Raw genomic sequence first — 13589 nt, 5'->3', positions numbered from 1 at the left:
GGGAGCCCGCTCCAGGGCGGGGAATCAGCAGGATCCTCTGCCCCTCCCCACCTACTCCAGAAGCCCAAAACCCAGGAGGCCACAGCGATGGCAGGCTGCCGGCACCCGGTGTCAGTGCACGGGTCAGCCCTGGTGCAGATCAAGCGGCTTCAGGTGAGACCTGATGCAGTCCTCGCAGATCTCAAGGGGACAGGGAGGGTGTGCCTGGCCCAGCCCCTCTGAGGCACCCCCAACCTTTCCTCTCACAGACTTTTGCCTTCTCCGTGCACTGGTCAGATGGCAGCGACACCTTGGTGCGCAGGACCTGGGACGAATTCAGGCAGCTCCAGGTGAGTGGCTCTGGGGTGACCCTGACAGGGCGTCCCCGCTCCTCCCAACCAGAGGCTTCCCAGTGCATGACCCACCACTGACCCTGTCGGAGGGCCTCCCTTGGTGCCCATGCGGGCTTCCAGCCCTACGATCCTGGCGAGGGACTCCGGCCCTCCTATGGGAGCCCGATCCTGCGGTTCTCACCCTCAGAAGACCCTCAAGGAGACCTTCCCGGTGGAGGCGGGCCTGCTGCGGAGATCCGACCGCGTCCTCCCCAAGCTCCCCGGTCAGGCCGCGGGGTCCTGGGAGGGTGGGGAGGGCTGGCGGGGGCGGTGAGCCTGGGACACGGCCCCATGCGCTCTCTGTCCCTTCCGCAGACGCGCCGCTGTGGGCGCGCGGCGGTCGCACGAGCCGCGGGCTGGCGCGCCTGCGGCTGCTGGAGGCCCACACCCGGGCGCTGCTGGCGGCACCGGAGCGAGTGACGCAGAGCACGGCGCTCATCAGCTTCTTCGCGCCGCACCCCCCGGACCTGGAGCCCGCGCTGCCGCCCGGCAGGTGCCCGCCCCGCCCCCAACTCCCAGCCCGCGGCGGCCTTTGGAAGCGGGGCGGCGGCGCGGAGACTGGAAGGCCGGGTCGGAGGCGGGCCCGCTCCCCCTGCCTCTCACCTGCGCCGCTGCCCTTCCCAGCCTGGTGATCCTACCCACCCCCGAGGATCCCCTCCCCCTCGCCGCGGGCAGCCTTGCCATCCACAGCCTGAAGGCGCAGAGCCTGCGCTGCCTGCAGCCCTTCCACACCCAGGACACGCACGGCCGGCCCTTCCACACGCGGGCCCAGGAGAGCCTGGACGTGCTGCTGCGACACCCTTCAGGTAGGTCTGACTGCAGCCTGGAAATTCGCCTTTCTGCCCCTCTGGATCCCAGCGGGCCTGGGGATCTGACAACCTTTTTGCCCCTTGCGCACAGGCTGGTGGCTGGTGGAGAACGAGGACCAGCAGATGGCCTGGTTTCCAGCTCCCTACCTAGAGGTGTCACCGGGCCAGGGCCAGGAGGGGGGCCCATCCCTGGGGAGCAGTGGTAGGAGCCCAACCCACCTCCCCCATGCCCACCACTACCACAGCACTGTGTGGCCAGACTGGGCCAGAGGAAGCACCCGAGCAGGGGGAGGGCGGCGGTGTCAGAAGACTGGGAGCCTGTGTTTGGTCACTGTAGCTGGAGGAGCCCTGAATGGGTTTTAGAGCAGTTCCTGGCACCAGCAGAGATCGAACCCAGAGGAAGATAGAGGTCCTGGCCTCTGCAGCCTGGCAGTGACTCCCAAACACCCATCCCCAGGGCCCCAGTTTTGTGTTTCCTGTGCCTACGAGGGCACCCGCAGGGATGAGCTGTCGGTGCCCGCGGGGGCGTGCGTGCGTGTGCTGGAGATGTCGGACCGCGGCTGGTGGCTGTGCAGGTGCGCGGAGGTGGGGCTTTGGCCTGGCCAAGCCTAGCTGGGGACCGGCTGATCCCTAACCAAGCCGTGCCCTCTTTGTAGGTTTGGTGGCCTGGAGGGCCTCCTTCCTGCTGTGCTGCTGAGGCCAGAAGGGCTGGGAGCGCTACTGGGCGGGCCAGGGTTCCATGGAGGGGAGGACAGGGCAGGCGAGACCCGCTGCTCCCCCAAACCCTCCCAGGCCACAACCCCTCCCCCTACCGTGCCCGCCCGACCCCCACTGAGTGCCATCCAGAGCCGCTGCTGCACCATCACCCGTAGGGCTCTAGAGCGGGACCCAGGGCGTCAGGGGCTCCCTAGAAGGTGTGTGGAACATACAGGGAGGGCTGCACAGGCCCTATGGTGCACCGCACAGCCTGAATGTTGTCCAGGGGATCCAGACCAGGGGATGACTGATGGTGGCTGGGGGAGGTGAGGGTGAGGGAGGGCATGACTTCCCATTTCCTCTGAATAAATTTCTGAATGACTCACACCAAGTTTCACTGTACTGAGGGGCAGGGCCTGCTGGATCCCCACCAGGCCAGGGAGCAGGGATGGGGCTGGTAGGGTTGAGACCAGCAGGCTCCAGTACCTATTCTGATTGGCTAAGGTTGTGGCCAGGGACCTGAAGTAAGACAGTCCAGATAGACACACAGAGCCAAGATAGAAAAATACGCCTTCATGTGTTTCAGGGGGCCGTGGGGGCAGCTGGGAGAGTGGGCAGCTTCATGTTCTGCCACAGGAAGTCCAGGAAGGTGGCTGCCTGCAGTGTCCGGCTGAGCCGCTGAAAGTGCCGCTCTGGGGAGGACAGAGGGAGGTCAGGGGGGTCCATGCGGCCACCAGGCTGCTCCTCACCCCAGGCTGTGCCCAAATACCAGTGTAGGGCAGCAGGGCTTCAAGTGCAGCCTGCACGCCCTCGTAGGCCAGCAGCTCCTCGGGGGCCTCATGCCGCAGGAGCACACCCAGCACGGCCTGGGCTTCATGGCAGTGCCGGGAGTTGGTGTTCCATGTGACGCAGAAGCGCAGCAGGGCCTCTGTGGGCAACAAGAATGGTCACCCTGCCTGCCGGGCCACCCTGCCCTGACAGGCCACTCCACCCTGACCAGCCCCTGCCCGCCAGTCTTGGACCTTTCTGGTCTCGCCGCAGTCGGAGCACAGTGGCTTCTAGCTTCTCACAGGCTTTGGGATCCCTCCGGATGGCTGTGGGAGGAAGGAAGACTGAGCCCCAGGGAATGGGCTCAAGGGCCTGAGAGCCACTCCCCACCCTGTCCTGATACTGGGACATGCACTGACCCTGGATAACGGTCAGCACAGTGTGGGGCCGATCCAGGGAGATGGCCAGGCCCAGCGCCCGCAGGAACCGCTTCTCATGGAGCAGGTTGTCCAGTTCTTGCTGCCTGGTGGGGGAGGGGAAGGAGGAGTGAGCACTAATGGACCCTGGCTGGAACTCAGCCCTACTTCCAGCCTCGGTTTCCCAACGTCTCAAAGTAGGGGTGATGCAGAGCCCCCTGCTCCAGGGGAGGCGACGCTGACCCATACTCACTTGACCACCTGCTCCTCCTGCTTGGCCTGCTCCTGTGCCTGCTCTGCCTCAGTCACGTCCTGGGATCAGACTGGGATCAGAAGGGGATGCTGCGCTGCCCCCCCACGCTGCCTTCCACCCCTCCCGGCCCACAACCTTCCAGAGGATGACACGGGAGTCACTGGCACCCGTGAGGGCGCGGTCATCCAGTCGGCTGCAGTGCAGCCCCCAGACCTTGTCCTCATGGGCGTCCAGTGTCCGCACACACTCGTTGTTCTTAATGGTCCACAGCTTCACGAGCCCGTCGGAGCCGCTGGGTTTGGGATTGGGAGCAGCTCAGCGTCAGGGCCTGCCCCCCACCTCACCACCATCCTGCCCTGCCCCAGCTCACTCACCTGGACAGCAGCTGTGTGCCGCGGCTCACAAAGGCCACGTTCAGCACAGAAGCATCATGCCCCTCAAATGTCTGCGGGGTGTGGAGGTGGAAGCTATGAGATTTTACTGAGCTGGGGCTGGCCTGGGGTGGGGGGACTGCTGTTTACCTTGAGACAGCTGAAGTCCTGCAATGCCCAGAGCTTGATGGTGCCGTCAGCAGAGGCTGTGGCCAGCACCTGGTCCAGGGGTGAGAACTGGACACACCAGAGGCCTCGCCGGTGGCCTGAGAAGACGCCCAGCAGCTGGCACTTCGGCAGGGCCCAGAGTTTGGCTGTGCGGTCCTGTGAGCCTGTGGCCAGCAGCTTGTTGTTGGGGGCGATGGCCACACTGTTGATATCCTGGTAATGGAAGCAGGTGGCAGCTCAGACCTCTCACCCCAACAAGGGTTCAGCCACACCCCCACCCCAGTGGCTGTGTCACTCACCTTGTCATGGCAGCGCTGGGTGGTCTGGGCCTGCAGGAGGATGGGGCTGCTGTCTAAGGCTGCTCTCTTAGACAGCAGGGCTTCAGGGAGGGGCCATAGCTTCACAGTACAGTCCTGGCTGCCTGTCACTAGGAAGGACTCCTTCAGCCTGTGACACGGCAGGAGAGGACACGCTGCTGAGCCCTGGCAAGTCCCAATCGCCAGTGCACCACAGGTCTGGCCTGTTGGGCTACTGTACGGACCGGAAGGACTATCCCAGGATGAAGATCAGCCCATGTCACCCCCAAACATCTCTGGGACCAAGCCCCTCTGTCTGCACTATCCACCGTCAGTGCCACCGTAGCTGACGACTCAGCCCCAACCACAGGACTCCAGCTCACCTTCTCCACCTGGTTCAGCGTCATTCTCTCTGCCCTGATGCCCTTCCTCCTTTTCCCACCTCGCCCCAAGGCCACTTCTGAGAACACCCCCATGCAAGTGGGGCTCCCCTGGCTCCTATTCTGCTCCACATCCTTGGGCCAGGGCCCCAAAGAATGAGGCCAAGGCCACCACCCCCTCCAACTCCCCCCACCTCCTGAGCTGAAGCCCCCATCAGCAGGCCTGGGCCTCCACACCTCTGACACTTCTAGATCCAGCCCTGACCCACTACCTAGAGCAGCAGATGGTGCCCACGCTGTGTGTGTGGCCAGAGCCTTGAGCCACACAAGCCACCTGGCCAGCCTTGTTCATCCTCCAGATGCGGATGCTCTGATCCTGGGGACAGGAAAGGTTGAGGAGAGAGGCTGGGCCGTGGTCCTATCACCTTGGCTTCCCTACCTGGGGACCCGCACCTCCACACCTCTTGGATGCCTCACCTTGGCACAGCTAGCAAAGAGCCGCCCCTTCTGAAACACATCCAGGGCCAGGACAATATCTGGGAGAAGTAGGGGGAGTGGTCAGTGGCCAATTATGGCAAGACGAGGTAGGGGGGTCAGCTGGTTCCCCACCTGTGTGGCCGTGGAGGATCTGACAGGCTGATGTCTGCAGCTCAAACACTTTCAGGCATGGGCTGTTGGAGGCCACAACGACATGAGAGTCCTCAGGCCCAAGGAACCGGACATCTAACACTTCCTCACTGTAGCCAGCAAACTGTGGGGGCAGGAGACCCAGCTGGAACCCGCACGAGTGTAGGGCAGGTGCTCCCAGGCCCCAGGCCGAGCAGGGGCAGGTGCTCACCTGTTTCTGCAGCTGCAGAGAGCGTGCCTCGTAGAGCAGCAGGTTGTGGTCAGTGGTGATGGCAAGGAGCAGGCCGGCGGCACGGGCCAGGGCACAGTGGGTCAGCTCCTGCCTGGGGCCTGGCGGCCGAGGCTGTGTGTGCACACACTGCCCTGAAGCTGCCTCCCATACGCGCAGCGTGCCTGTGCGGGGACAGGGGCTGCTGGGTCTCACAGGTCCAGGGGCCCACCCCAGCCCTACTGCCTGCCCATGGGATGGCCCCACACACCTTGGTCACCAGCTGTCAGGAAGTGCAGGCCTGGGGACTTCACACCCAGCTCAGGCACCGGCTCCTCTGGCAACAGCACAGCAGCCTCCACGCTCTAGGGATGAGCTGGGTCAAAGGCTGCAGCCATGCCCCCTCCCTGCCCAACTCACCAGCCCTGGCCTTCAGGTGCCCCCACCTCAAACACTGGCACAGTCCTCGTGGCCTGGCGGCTCTGAAGGTCCCAGATGATACAGATCTTGTCACGGCCAGAGCTGGGGGGAACCAGCCACCTCAGTCCCAGAGTCTGTCTCAGCCCCCACTTTCTGAGCTTCCCCTTCCTACCAAGGGCTGTGTGGCCTGCCACTGACCTGAGCATGGTGTGGCCATCAGCACCAAATGCCAGAGAGGTGACAGCACTGTAGTGGGCAGTCAACACAGCCATGCACGACCGGTCCTGCAGTGACCATACACGGATGGCGGCATCCGTGGCTGAGGAAAACAGCAGCAGGTGTGCAGGGTCCGGGTGGAACGCCACCAAACTGCAGGCAGGGGTGCAGGAAAGTGAGCTGTGCCCTTAAGCATGATACTTCTGCCCACCTGCCCTCAGCTGCCTCCACTCACTGCACAACACCAGGTGAGCCCCGAAAGTAGTGTGTCCCATAGTGCCGCACAATGTCCCAGACGCGCACGGACCCATCACAGCCACCTGTGGGAATGGATTTGAGGTGAGGGGGCTTTGCCCAAAGTTCCCACCCGTGCGCTCTGGCCTACTAGCCCAGCTGGGGCCCTACCAGTGGCTAGCAGTGTTGAGGTGGGGTCGAAGGCCATGGTGGCAATGGGAGCTGTGTGGATTGCCTTCCACTGGTGGGTGACGCTGCCCTCTCGCCAGGCCCACTGAGCCAGCAACAGTGCCCGACTGGCAGTCACCAGCACCTGCAGGAAGGCACAATTCAGCTGAGGAGTAGTGGCAGACTCACTGCCTCAAGGTATGGGAGGGAGGTACTGGAGCTCACCTCCTGTCCCTGCCCCACGTACCTCATCATCGGGGCTGAGGTCAAAGGCGGTGATGTCCTCTTGGTCCTCCTAGGGGACAGAGCAGGCACAGAGATCACCACATGAAAAGGCTACCCTCCCCACTAGCCCCTTCCCACCTGCCCAGCCAGCCCTCACCTGCTCCAGGCTCTGTAGCACGGTCCCCGAGACCACCTCCAGGACATTGACTCTGGTACCACAGATGCAGAAGAGGTGCTGGCCAGTTTGGTCCAGCTGGGGGCAAAGGGGTCTCAGCCAAGGCAATACTCAGCATCTCCGACACAGCCCCTACCTGCCCCACAACCCTGCCCCTCCCCAGGCTGGTACCTGTGCTTTCCCGCCCTTGTAAAAAGGCTCAATCTTGCGCTCGACAGCATAGCTAGAAAGAGGACAAGAGAGTGAGTAATGCCCACCCCTTAGTGCCTGGCCCTGTGTTGGATGCTCTCCCAGAAGTCAACTCAATAGGCCCTGGCCCTTGAAGAGTCCTGGGCGGCAACAGGGACCTAAGAGGAAAACTAGCAGCACTGTGTTGCTACCCCGTGTTACAGAGAAGTTGAGACCCAGAGGTGGTCCACGTGGGGTCCCGCAGAAGTAAGAGGTGGCCTGCATTAGGCAAAGGTAGCCCAACAGCCCAATCTTCTGAGAGAGTCCCCAGTGTAGACCAGGTCAGGTCTTGGGGAGCCCCGAAGACGGATGACTGTGGGAGCCAGGCCTAGATAACTGAGCCAAGAGCAACATCTTCCCCAGCCTCTTCATCCCTAAGGTCCAACACACCTCTTCTCTGCCCTGGATCTCTCCTCCATCCCCAGCTCCGCCTGGATCCCACATCCCAAGCAGCTGTCATTTCTGTGACTTCACTCATGCTGTCCTCCTGCTCCAGACTCTTCACTGGGCCCCCTACCTGCTCTCTCCACCTTTCTTCCAGAGTTGCCTTTTAGAACATAACTGATTATGTCATCACCCTACTTAAAACTTTTCCCTTTCCTTACACACTCTCAAGACCTTATCCAGAAGGATTTCTGCCCCCCTTTCCTGTGTTTCCTTTCCCTCTCACAGCCCACACCACAGCCCCACTGCACCTGGCCCAGCCACAGTGACAGATTTCCTATCTTCTGCTTGTTCCCTGTGTAAGGGGTGGGCCTCTCTTCCCAGATTTCGATGCCTGGCTAACTCCACTCTGGGAAGACTGACTGCCACGATGACTCGAGCTCCCCATCCCACACCCAGATGACCTTCCAACAGCGGTGCAGTCTGTACCAGGGCTTCCTTTTGCTAGGGCTTCTCACAACCGAAGCCCCTCAGCCACTAACGGGGATGATTTATTCCATAGGACTGCGCTCTGCAGGTGGAGCTGAGTCTGTTCCCACACGGGCCCCATGCACTTAGCTGTCCAGCAAAGGTTTGGGGATTGTGCGAGCAAATGATTCAGGGAATCCTGGGCCACTGCGGACCCACCCATCTCCCGACTCTTCCTTATTCCTGCTCCCTGGAGAAGAGGGACAACGGGTGAAAGCGCCCTAGGCCGCCTACCCAGGGGTGGTTCTTCGCCTCCCACCACATTCCAGGACCAGCCCCAACTTGGACTCAATCCGCCCCTTCCCCCGCCTCAAAGACTTCTCGTCCCCCCAAAACCATCCTGCTGCGCCCGGCCGGACTCCAGTCGCCGCCAGCCCCTGTCGCAGCCTCCACGACTCCGCGGGCCAGTTCGTACACAGCCCTCAGTCCCTCCCCAGACCCGAATGGGCGCCCTCTCCAGGGCCCGCCCTCCTCCGCGCGCCGCGGGGGCCTCCGCTGCCCAGCTGCGAGCCCCGCAGCCCCAGCGCCCCAGGCTCACTTGGCCTTGAAGCAGCCCACTCCGGCGGCAGTCTCCGCCATGTCGTGCCGCCGCCGCCGCGTGGAGACCGGCGCGCGGTGATGACGTCACTAACCATCGCTGTTGTGACGTCATCAGCGCGACGCACTCGACGCCATCTTTGCTATGGGCAAAGGCCGCTGACCGGAAGGCGAAAGCTGGCGGGGCCGTTCCCGGCCTCGATGGCGGGCTGTGGAACTTCGCAGGTGCCGCACCGGCGAGTTGGCGTAAACTGGGTACGGGTCGGTGTTGCCCTCGGTCTGGCCTTTTAATGGAAAATTAAAACGGCATTCATTCGTGGGAAGTGTTTACTCGTGTCCCCTCCGCGTTCTGGGATTCGGCAACCGCGGTCGAATAAGTCTATGATAAGTAGTAACTCAGTCTATTATAAATAACTCAGATAAATGAAACTATTCAGATAACTTCATAGTCATTCAAGTATTTATTGAGTACCTTCTGTGTGCAAAGCACCCTTCTAGGCAGATGGGAGACATTAGGGAAGGAAAAAACCTCTGCCCCCGGGTAACTCACATTCTAGTGGGCTGAGGGTGTGGATGAGGAAGGGGACGGGGGTTGGGGTATTATTACAATAAGTGGTTGCTGCTCTGGAAATAACCAGCAAATGATGCAGCGAGGGCAGTTTTCAGTGGTGCGGTAGAGGAGGCTTCATTGAGAAGGGGACGCCTGCAGTGACGTTGAAGCTCGTGGAGCAGGGCTTCAGGCCAAGAGCGGCTTGGGGGTGCCTGGCGCTTAGGAAGAGCAACAGAAGACGGCGTGACTGCAGGCAGTGGGTGAAGAGAATATAGGCGCAAGAGGGCAGAGGTCAGGAGGGCTCCTCGTAAGCCATTGTGAGGAGTTGGCTTTTACTCTGAGTTCAAGGTTCTGAGCCGTTTGTGCTGCTGGTTATGAAACTGGTAAAACACACTGAGAGGAAGTAACGGGAGAGTGGACAGGGAGAGGATGGTTGGGGAAAACCTCTAACAGGAGGAGAGACGTTTGAGTGAAAAGGAGAAAGCAGGCAAATGGAAGAGCTTTCCAGGCAGGGGGAAGAGAAGAGCAAAGACCCAGTGATGGGAAAGAACTCAAGAGTCCGAGGGAGAGAGGCTTTCAAAGTGTCCCTGGCTGGAGAAGGAAGGAGTACCTGGATGGGTCGCAAGGGGCGGCGGCAAATGTGGCAGAGTGAGGCCAGCAGGCACAGAGGTGGCGAGGCGGGCCAGGCCTGGGCTCCGCGTTTATTCTCTATTTACAAGGCACTGTGGCCCTGGGCCCCCGACTCCTCAGCCCCAATATTGCCTTCCGGGGTGGCCTTGGCCTCCTCCTGCGGGGTGCCCAGGAGCAGGGCATCGTCCTCCAGGAAGTTGCCGAGCTGGGCCAGCTGCCCGCGGATGAGGTTGGTGGCGCGGTGCACCTGGCGCACATGTCGCAGCACGCATAGCAACAGGGGCCGGCTGCGCTGCTGGCGCTCGCTCCAGGCGTCGCGCAGCTCGCGGTAGCAGTTGTGCTGCACACGTTCTACAGGGTCCAGGGTGGCCCCACAGCCCAGGGGACAACGCTGCTGGGCACCTTGCTGGCACTGCCGCTGGTGCTCGGCCAGGGTCCCACGTAGCACCCGTGCAGTGCAGCCCTCGTTGGGGCAGGCCATTAGCTCAAACGGGCATGAGTCCTGGTGCCCCTTGCGATGGGCTAGAGGGCAGGTCACCAAGCAGCCAGCCTCCGCGTTCTTGCACTGAGGGTGGGAGAGCACCATATGAGCCAAACCAGGTCAGGCATCGCCAGCCGGCCGCCCTATGGAATCCCCTATCTGTAACATTCCACTGACCAGAAACCAATGGACCGGGAGCTTCCCAAGCTCTTCTGACTGCAATGAGGTGAAGGGGAGAGAATAATTGGGCAAATGCTTAGAGGTGGGAAGAATCTAGATGTCCCAGAGGAGGGGGTTGGGCCCAAGTCTTGGAGAACAGAGAGGTACATGGTTGGGCTGGTCTAGTGAGTGGTATGTACTATTAAGCCAGGCTTTTTTTTTTTTTTTTTTAACCTCAGTTGCCCCTTGAGGGAAAACCAGGCACTTCGTCCTCTAAAAATCCTCTGTAATCCCCATTTTACAGCTTGAGGCCCCAGGGCCTCACATTAGGTAACTTGCCCCAAATCATACAGCAGATGAGTGGTACAACCATGATTCAAAACTCAGCCAGGTCTGATGGCCCCGAGGCTGCACTTGGTTCTGTTTGAAGATGACGTTCTCCTTTCCCTGTCTCTTGGCTGTCCCACCCCCCACAAGTGCAACAAGGCGGGTGTGAGTGGTGCTGAGCTACCTTGACTTCTAGGCGGCCAATGGTTCTCTGGAGTTTATTCACATGGACCATCTTCCTCCTCCTCACCTCTACCCTGCAGCACGGACAGGTCTTTTGTCTAGGGGGCACGGGTAGGCATGAGTGTTGGGAGTGGGAAGGGGGCACGTGCAGGCACCATTCCTCCCCTGGCCAAGCCTTCACTGGGGCTGGCAGGGTAGCTCAGTTGTTTAGAGTGTGGTGTTGATAACACCAAAGTCAAAGGCCCGGATCCTCTCTCCAGCTGGAGGAGGTGTGAGGGGGAGCTCTCAGCTCCAAGGCTGGGGTCCAGGGCTGCAGACCACAGGGTGAGGGATCCCACACATTTTAGTGTCCCTGGAAATTTAGCGGCTGCATTTTATAGCCTTGTGACCCAGTACTTGACAGACTTTCCCCTCTGTTCTGGGCCACAGGAATGGCTTTTAGCCTCACCCCTGTCCTCCCGGCCCCTTGGGTACCCAGTGGCACCTGGCTAGCCACCGGAGGATGCACTTTTTGCAGAAGATGTGGCTGCATGGCAACCTTACTGGCCTCTTAAGAACCCCGTGGCAGACGGAGCACAGGAAGTTGCAGTCAGGAGGGCTGGTGAAGAGGTTGAGATCATACCCGCCAGTCTGCAAAGGCCAGGCCAGCATCAGCGCCTGGCTGGGACAAGGCTCTGGCCCCCCCACTCCATGCCCAGTGAGAGAACCCACCCAGCAAGCTTTGGGCAGAGAGGTGAGCCACATGAGAGCCACAAGTAGAGAGCCTGGGTCAGCACCCACTTTGAGGGGGCCGCTATGGGGGTCCAAGATCCTCCCCACAAGACTACCAGTCCCTGGCTGGAGAAGCTGGCCTTGGCTGAGTTAGACTTTACTAGAGCCTTCTGAAAAGTTTTCGTTTCATATGCGGGCCCATAACACTGTCCACCCTTTCTCAGAGTGAGGAATAAGGCCCATTCCTGAACAGCTGGACACATTTTCAGAGTTGGGTACAAATCTTAGGGGTAGAGGTAAGAAGGCTTGGGCTTACCATGATCTGTGTCTGGATGGCAGCTCCACTGACCCCCAGTGCTCAGGAGCCTCCATTTCACAGCGGCAGTGGGCCGACATCACAGTGGCATTGTCTAGCTCAGGCCAATCACTGCCCTGGTCCAGGGCTTACTGGGACCTGCACTGCCTAGCCCTTGCACCCCTCTCTAAAGGATCACAGGCAAAGGGTAGGGCAGGCTGGACCCAGGACAGGTCCATAGAACCCGCTGCCTTGAGGGTGGCTGACAACTGATCCCCAAGCAGTACTCGGCCAGCAACCAGGCTTCTGGGGGAGTGTTTCCCCAAGACCAAGGCTTCAGCAGGATCACAGGGTATTGCCCTCTTCCTCAACTATTGCTGCTCAGGTGGCCAGATCTCCAAGAGCTTAAGGGTTTAGACACTGACTCATAAGGGCTCTTCACTTAGGATCCAAGACTACGGGTGCTAACTCCAGGGCACGGAACAGGGCAGTAAGGACTAAATTTCTCTGCAACCTCACAGCAGGGGGCCCAGCCTCCCAGAACAAGTGTCTGATTTTTTTTTTTTCTTTCTCTTTTAAAGATGACCGGTACGGGGATCTTAACCCTTGATTTGGTGTTGTCAGCACCACACTCTCCCAAGTGAGCCACGGGCTGGCCCTAGATGTCTGATTTTCTGAGCAGAACTGTGAGAATTGGCATGGGGAGATCAACTCCAACCTGTGCAAACATGTTCCCACTGGTTCAGCGCCACTGGAGTGCTGAGCTCAACTAGGCTAGTTGGTCAAATCCTGAAGAACCTATATCTGTCCTGAGAGCAATAGAGAGCTTCTGAAAGCCTTTGAGCTGTGAAGTCTACACTCCCATCCTTGCTAGTGGTTTGCTGGCCCCACCTCGCTTTTCTTAGTCTAGGGTATTTTACTTGCATGTGTGGAAGTAATGTCTGGGACATGGACAGGCAAGTCAGGGTTCCCCGCCTGGCTATGCCACTTAAGGGGTGTGGGACCTTAGGCGTCATCTGCCAACCTCCCAACTTCTACGTAGCCTTGTGGAGTGTCCAAAGCAGAGTTGGGCTGGCCTGGTAAGAGAAGGCATCCCACTAGGGTTCTCCCCACAGCGGGAACAGATGCATTTTCCAGGCCGATAGGCGGGTAGGACCCCAAGAACACCCACAAGCGGAGAACTGGGCAATTAGCTTTCTTTAGGACACCGGACAACCGAAGCCCCTCCCGCGCGGTCCTGGCGGCGTGGGTCTCAGGCACGGGGCGAGCGGGTGTCCTGCGGGGAGAAGACAGGGTTAGAGGTCGGAGGCCAGACTACGCGAGCGGCCACATCGGGGCCGCGGCGCCTGTCGGGACCCGGGTTTCGCCCCCCACACCGTGCAGTGGGCGGCGAGCGGAGGTCCCTTTGGCTCTGGGCGCCGAATCTCACCCCCGGCCACGGCCAGAGCCGGGGGTGATTTTCAAACAACGCCGGCCTGCCCGACCACCACCGGGACGCAGCAGCGGCCCTGCCGGCCAACCTACCTCAGTGGAAAGGCGGGCGCCACGAACCCGGAGGCCCGAGAGGAGCGCGGCGCGGGGGCGCGGACATTTATAGCGGCTCTTCCGGTCACGCAGATTCCGAGGCCGCGGCTCGGCCGGACGCGCAGGCGCACGCAGAGCGGTGGGGCGGCGCCGCGGAGCCAATCACAGGCTGCCTCAGATGGCCCGGCTCGGGGCGGGGCAGCCGAGATCTCGCGGCGCTTGGCGTGATATAAAAGCTCGCTTCCGGAAGC

The 13589-nt window shown here is 60.9% G+C and overlaps 3 protein-coding genes and 1 non-coding gene across 4 annotated transcripts; 1 reads left to right on the top strand and 3 right to left on the bottom strand.

The window, feature by feature from the left end:
* The first annotated feature begins 87 nt into the window (after positions 1–87).
* On the top strand, positions 88–2206 carry NOXO1 (NADPH oxidase organizer 1). Its single transcript, XM_063101075.1, has 8 exons — positions 88–153; positions 249–329; positions 520–595; positions 687–864; positions 996–1177; positions 1272–1382; positions 1638–1755; positions 1837–2206. The coding sequence occupies exons 1-8, from the start codon at positions 88–90 to the stop codon at positions 2204–2206; spliced, it is 1182 nt and encodes a 393-aa protein (XP_062957145.1).
* Positions 2207–2429: 223 nt separating this feature from the next.
* Positions 2430–8544, bottom strand: TBL3 (transducin beta like 3). The gene is made up of 22 exons (XM_063099420.1): positions 8480–8544; positions 6973–7024; positions 6784–6879; positions 6649–6696; positions 6405–6546; positions 6235–6319; positions 5982–6152; positions 5810–5885; positions 5635–5728; positions 5367–5548; positions 5138–5279; positions 5006–5064; positions 4801–4904; positions 4152–4299; positions 3835–4065; positions 3688–3758; positions 3449–3605; positions 3314–3372; positions 3064–3167; positions 2899–2970; positions 2646–2804; positions 2430–2568 (listed from the first exon to the last, which is right to left on the bottom strand). The coding sequence occupies exons 1-22, from the start codon at positions 8518–8520 to the stop codon at positions 2459–2461; spliced, it is 2403 nt and encodes an 800-aa protein (XP_062955490.1). The 5' UTR covers positions 8521–8544; the 3' UTR covers positions 2430–2458.
* A 529-nt stretch (positions 8545–9073) lies between these two features.
* On the bottom strand, positions 9074–11459 carry RNF151 (ring finger protein 151). Its single transcript, XM_063101074.1, is given in 4 exon segments — positions 9074–9764; positions 9766–10223; positions 10810–10906; positions 11293–11459. Coding segments are annotated over 4 exon segments (750 nt in total). The 3' UTR covers positions 9074–9736.
* Positions 11460–13158: 1699 nt separating this feature from the next.
* Positions 13159–13283, bottom strand: LOC134381419 (small nucleolar RNA ACA64). The gene has a single exon (XR_010024007.1). It is a non-coding gene; the product is annotated as a small nucleolar RNA ACA64 (small nucleolar RNA).
* Between the last annotated feature and the right edge of the window lie 306 nt (positions 13284–13589).

Source organism: Cynocephalus volans, chromosome 6, assembly GCF_027409185.1.
Source record: "Cynocephalus volans isolate mCynVol1 chromosome 6, mCynVol1.pri, whole genome shotgun sequence".
Lineage (NCBI taxonomy): Eukaryota > Metazoa > Chordata > Mammalia > Dermoptera > Cynocephalidae > Cynocephalus > Cynocephalus volans.
Note: the sequence above shows the minus strand (reverse complement) of the source record. Positions and strands in the feature narration are given on the sequence as shown.

Excerpts from the sequence above, each read along its gene's own strand:
- NOXO1 (XM_063101075.1), top strand. The coding sequence starts at position 88 with ATGGCAGGCTGCCGGCACCCGGTGTCAGTGCACGGGTCAGCCCTGGTG. Across the intron at positions 596-686 it reads CGTCCTCCCCAAGCTCCCCG|ACGCGCCGCTGTGGGCGCGC; the intron begins GTCAGGCCGCGG and ends TCCCTTCCGCAG. Across the intron at positions 1,383-1,637 it reads CCCATCCCTGGGGAGCAGTG|GGCCCCAGTTTTGTGTTTCC; the intron begins GTAGGAGCCCAA and ends ACCCATCCCCAG.
- TBL3 (XM_063099420.1), bottom strand. The coding sequence starts at position 8,520 with ATGGCGGAGACTGCCGCCGGAGTGGGCTGCTTCAAGGCCAA. Across the intron at positions 6,320-6,404 it reads CTCAACACTGCTAGCCACTG|GTGGCTGTGATGGGTCCGTG; the intron begins GTAGGGCCCCAG and ends CCATTCCCACAG. Across the intron at positions 2,569-2,645 it reads AGCCCTGCTGCCCTACACTG|AGCGGCACTTTCAGCGGCTC; the intron begins GTATTTGGGCAC and ends TGTCCTCCCCAG.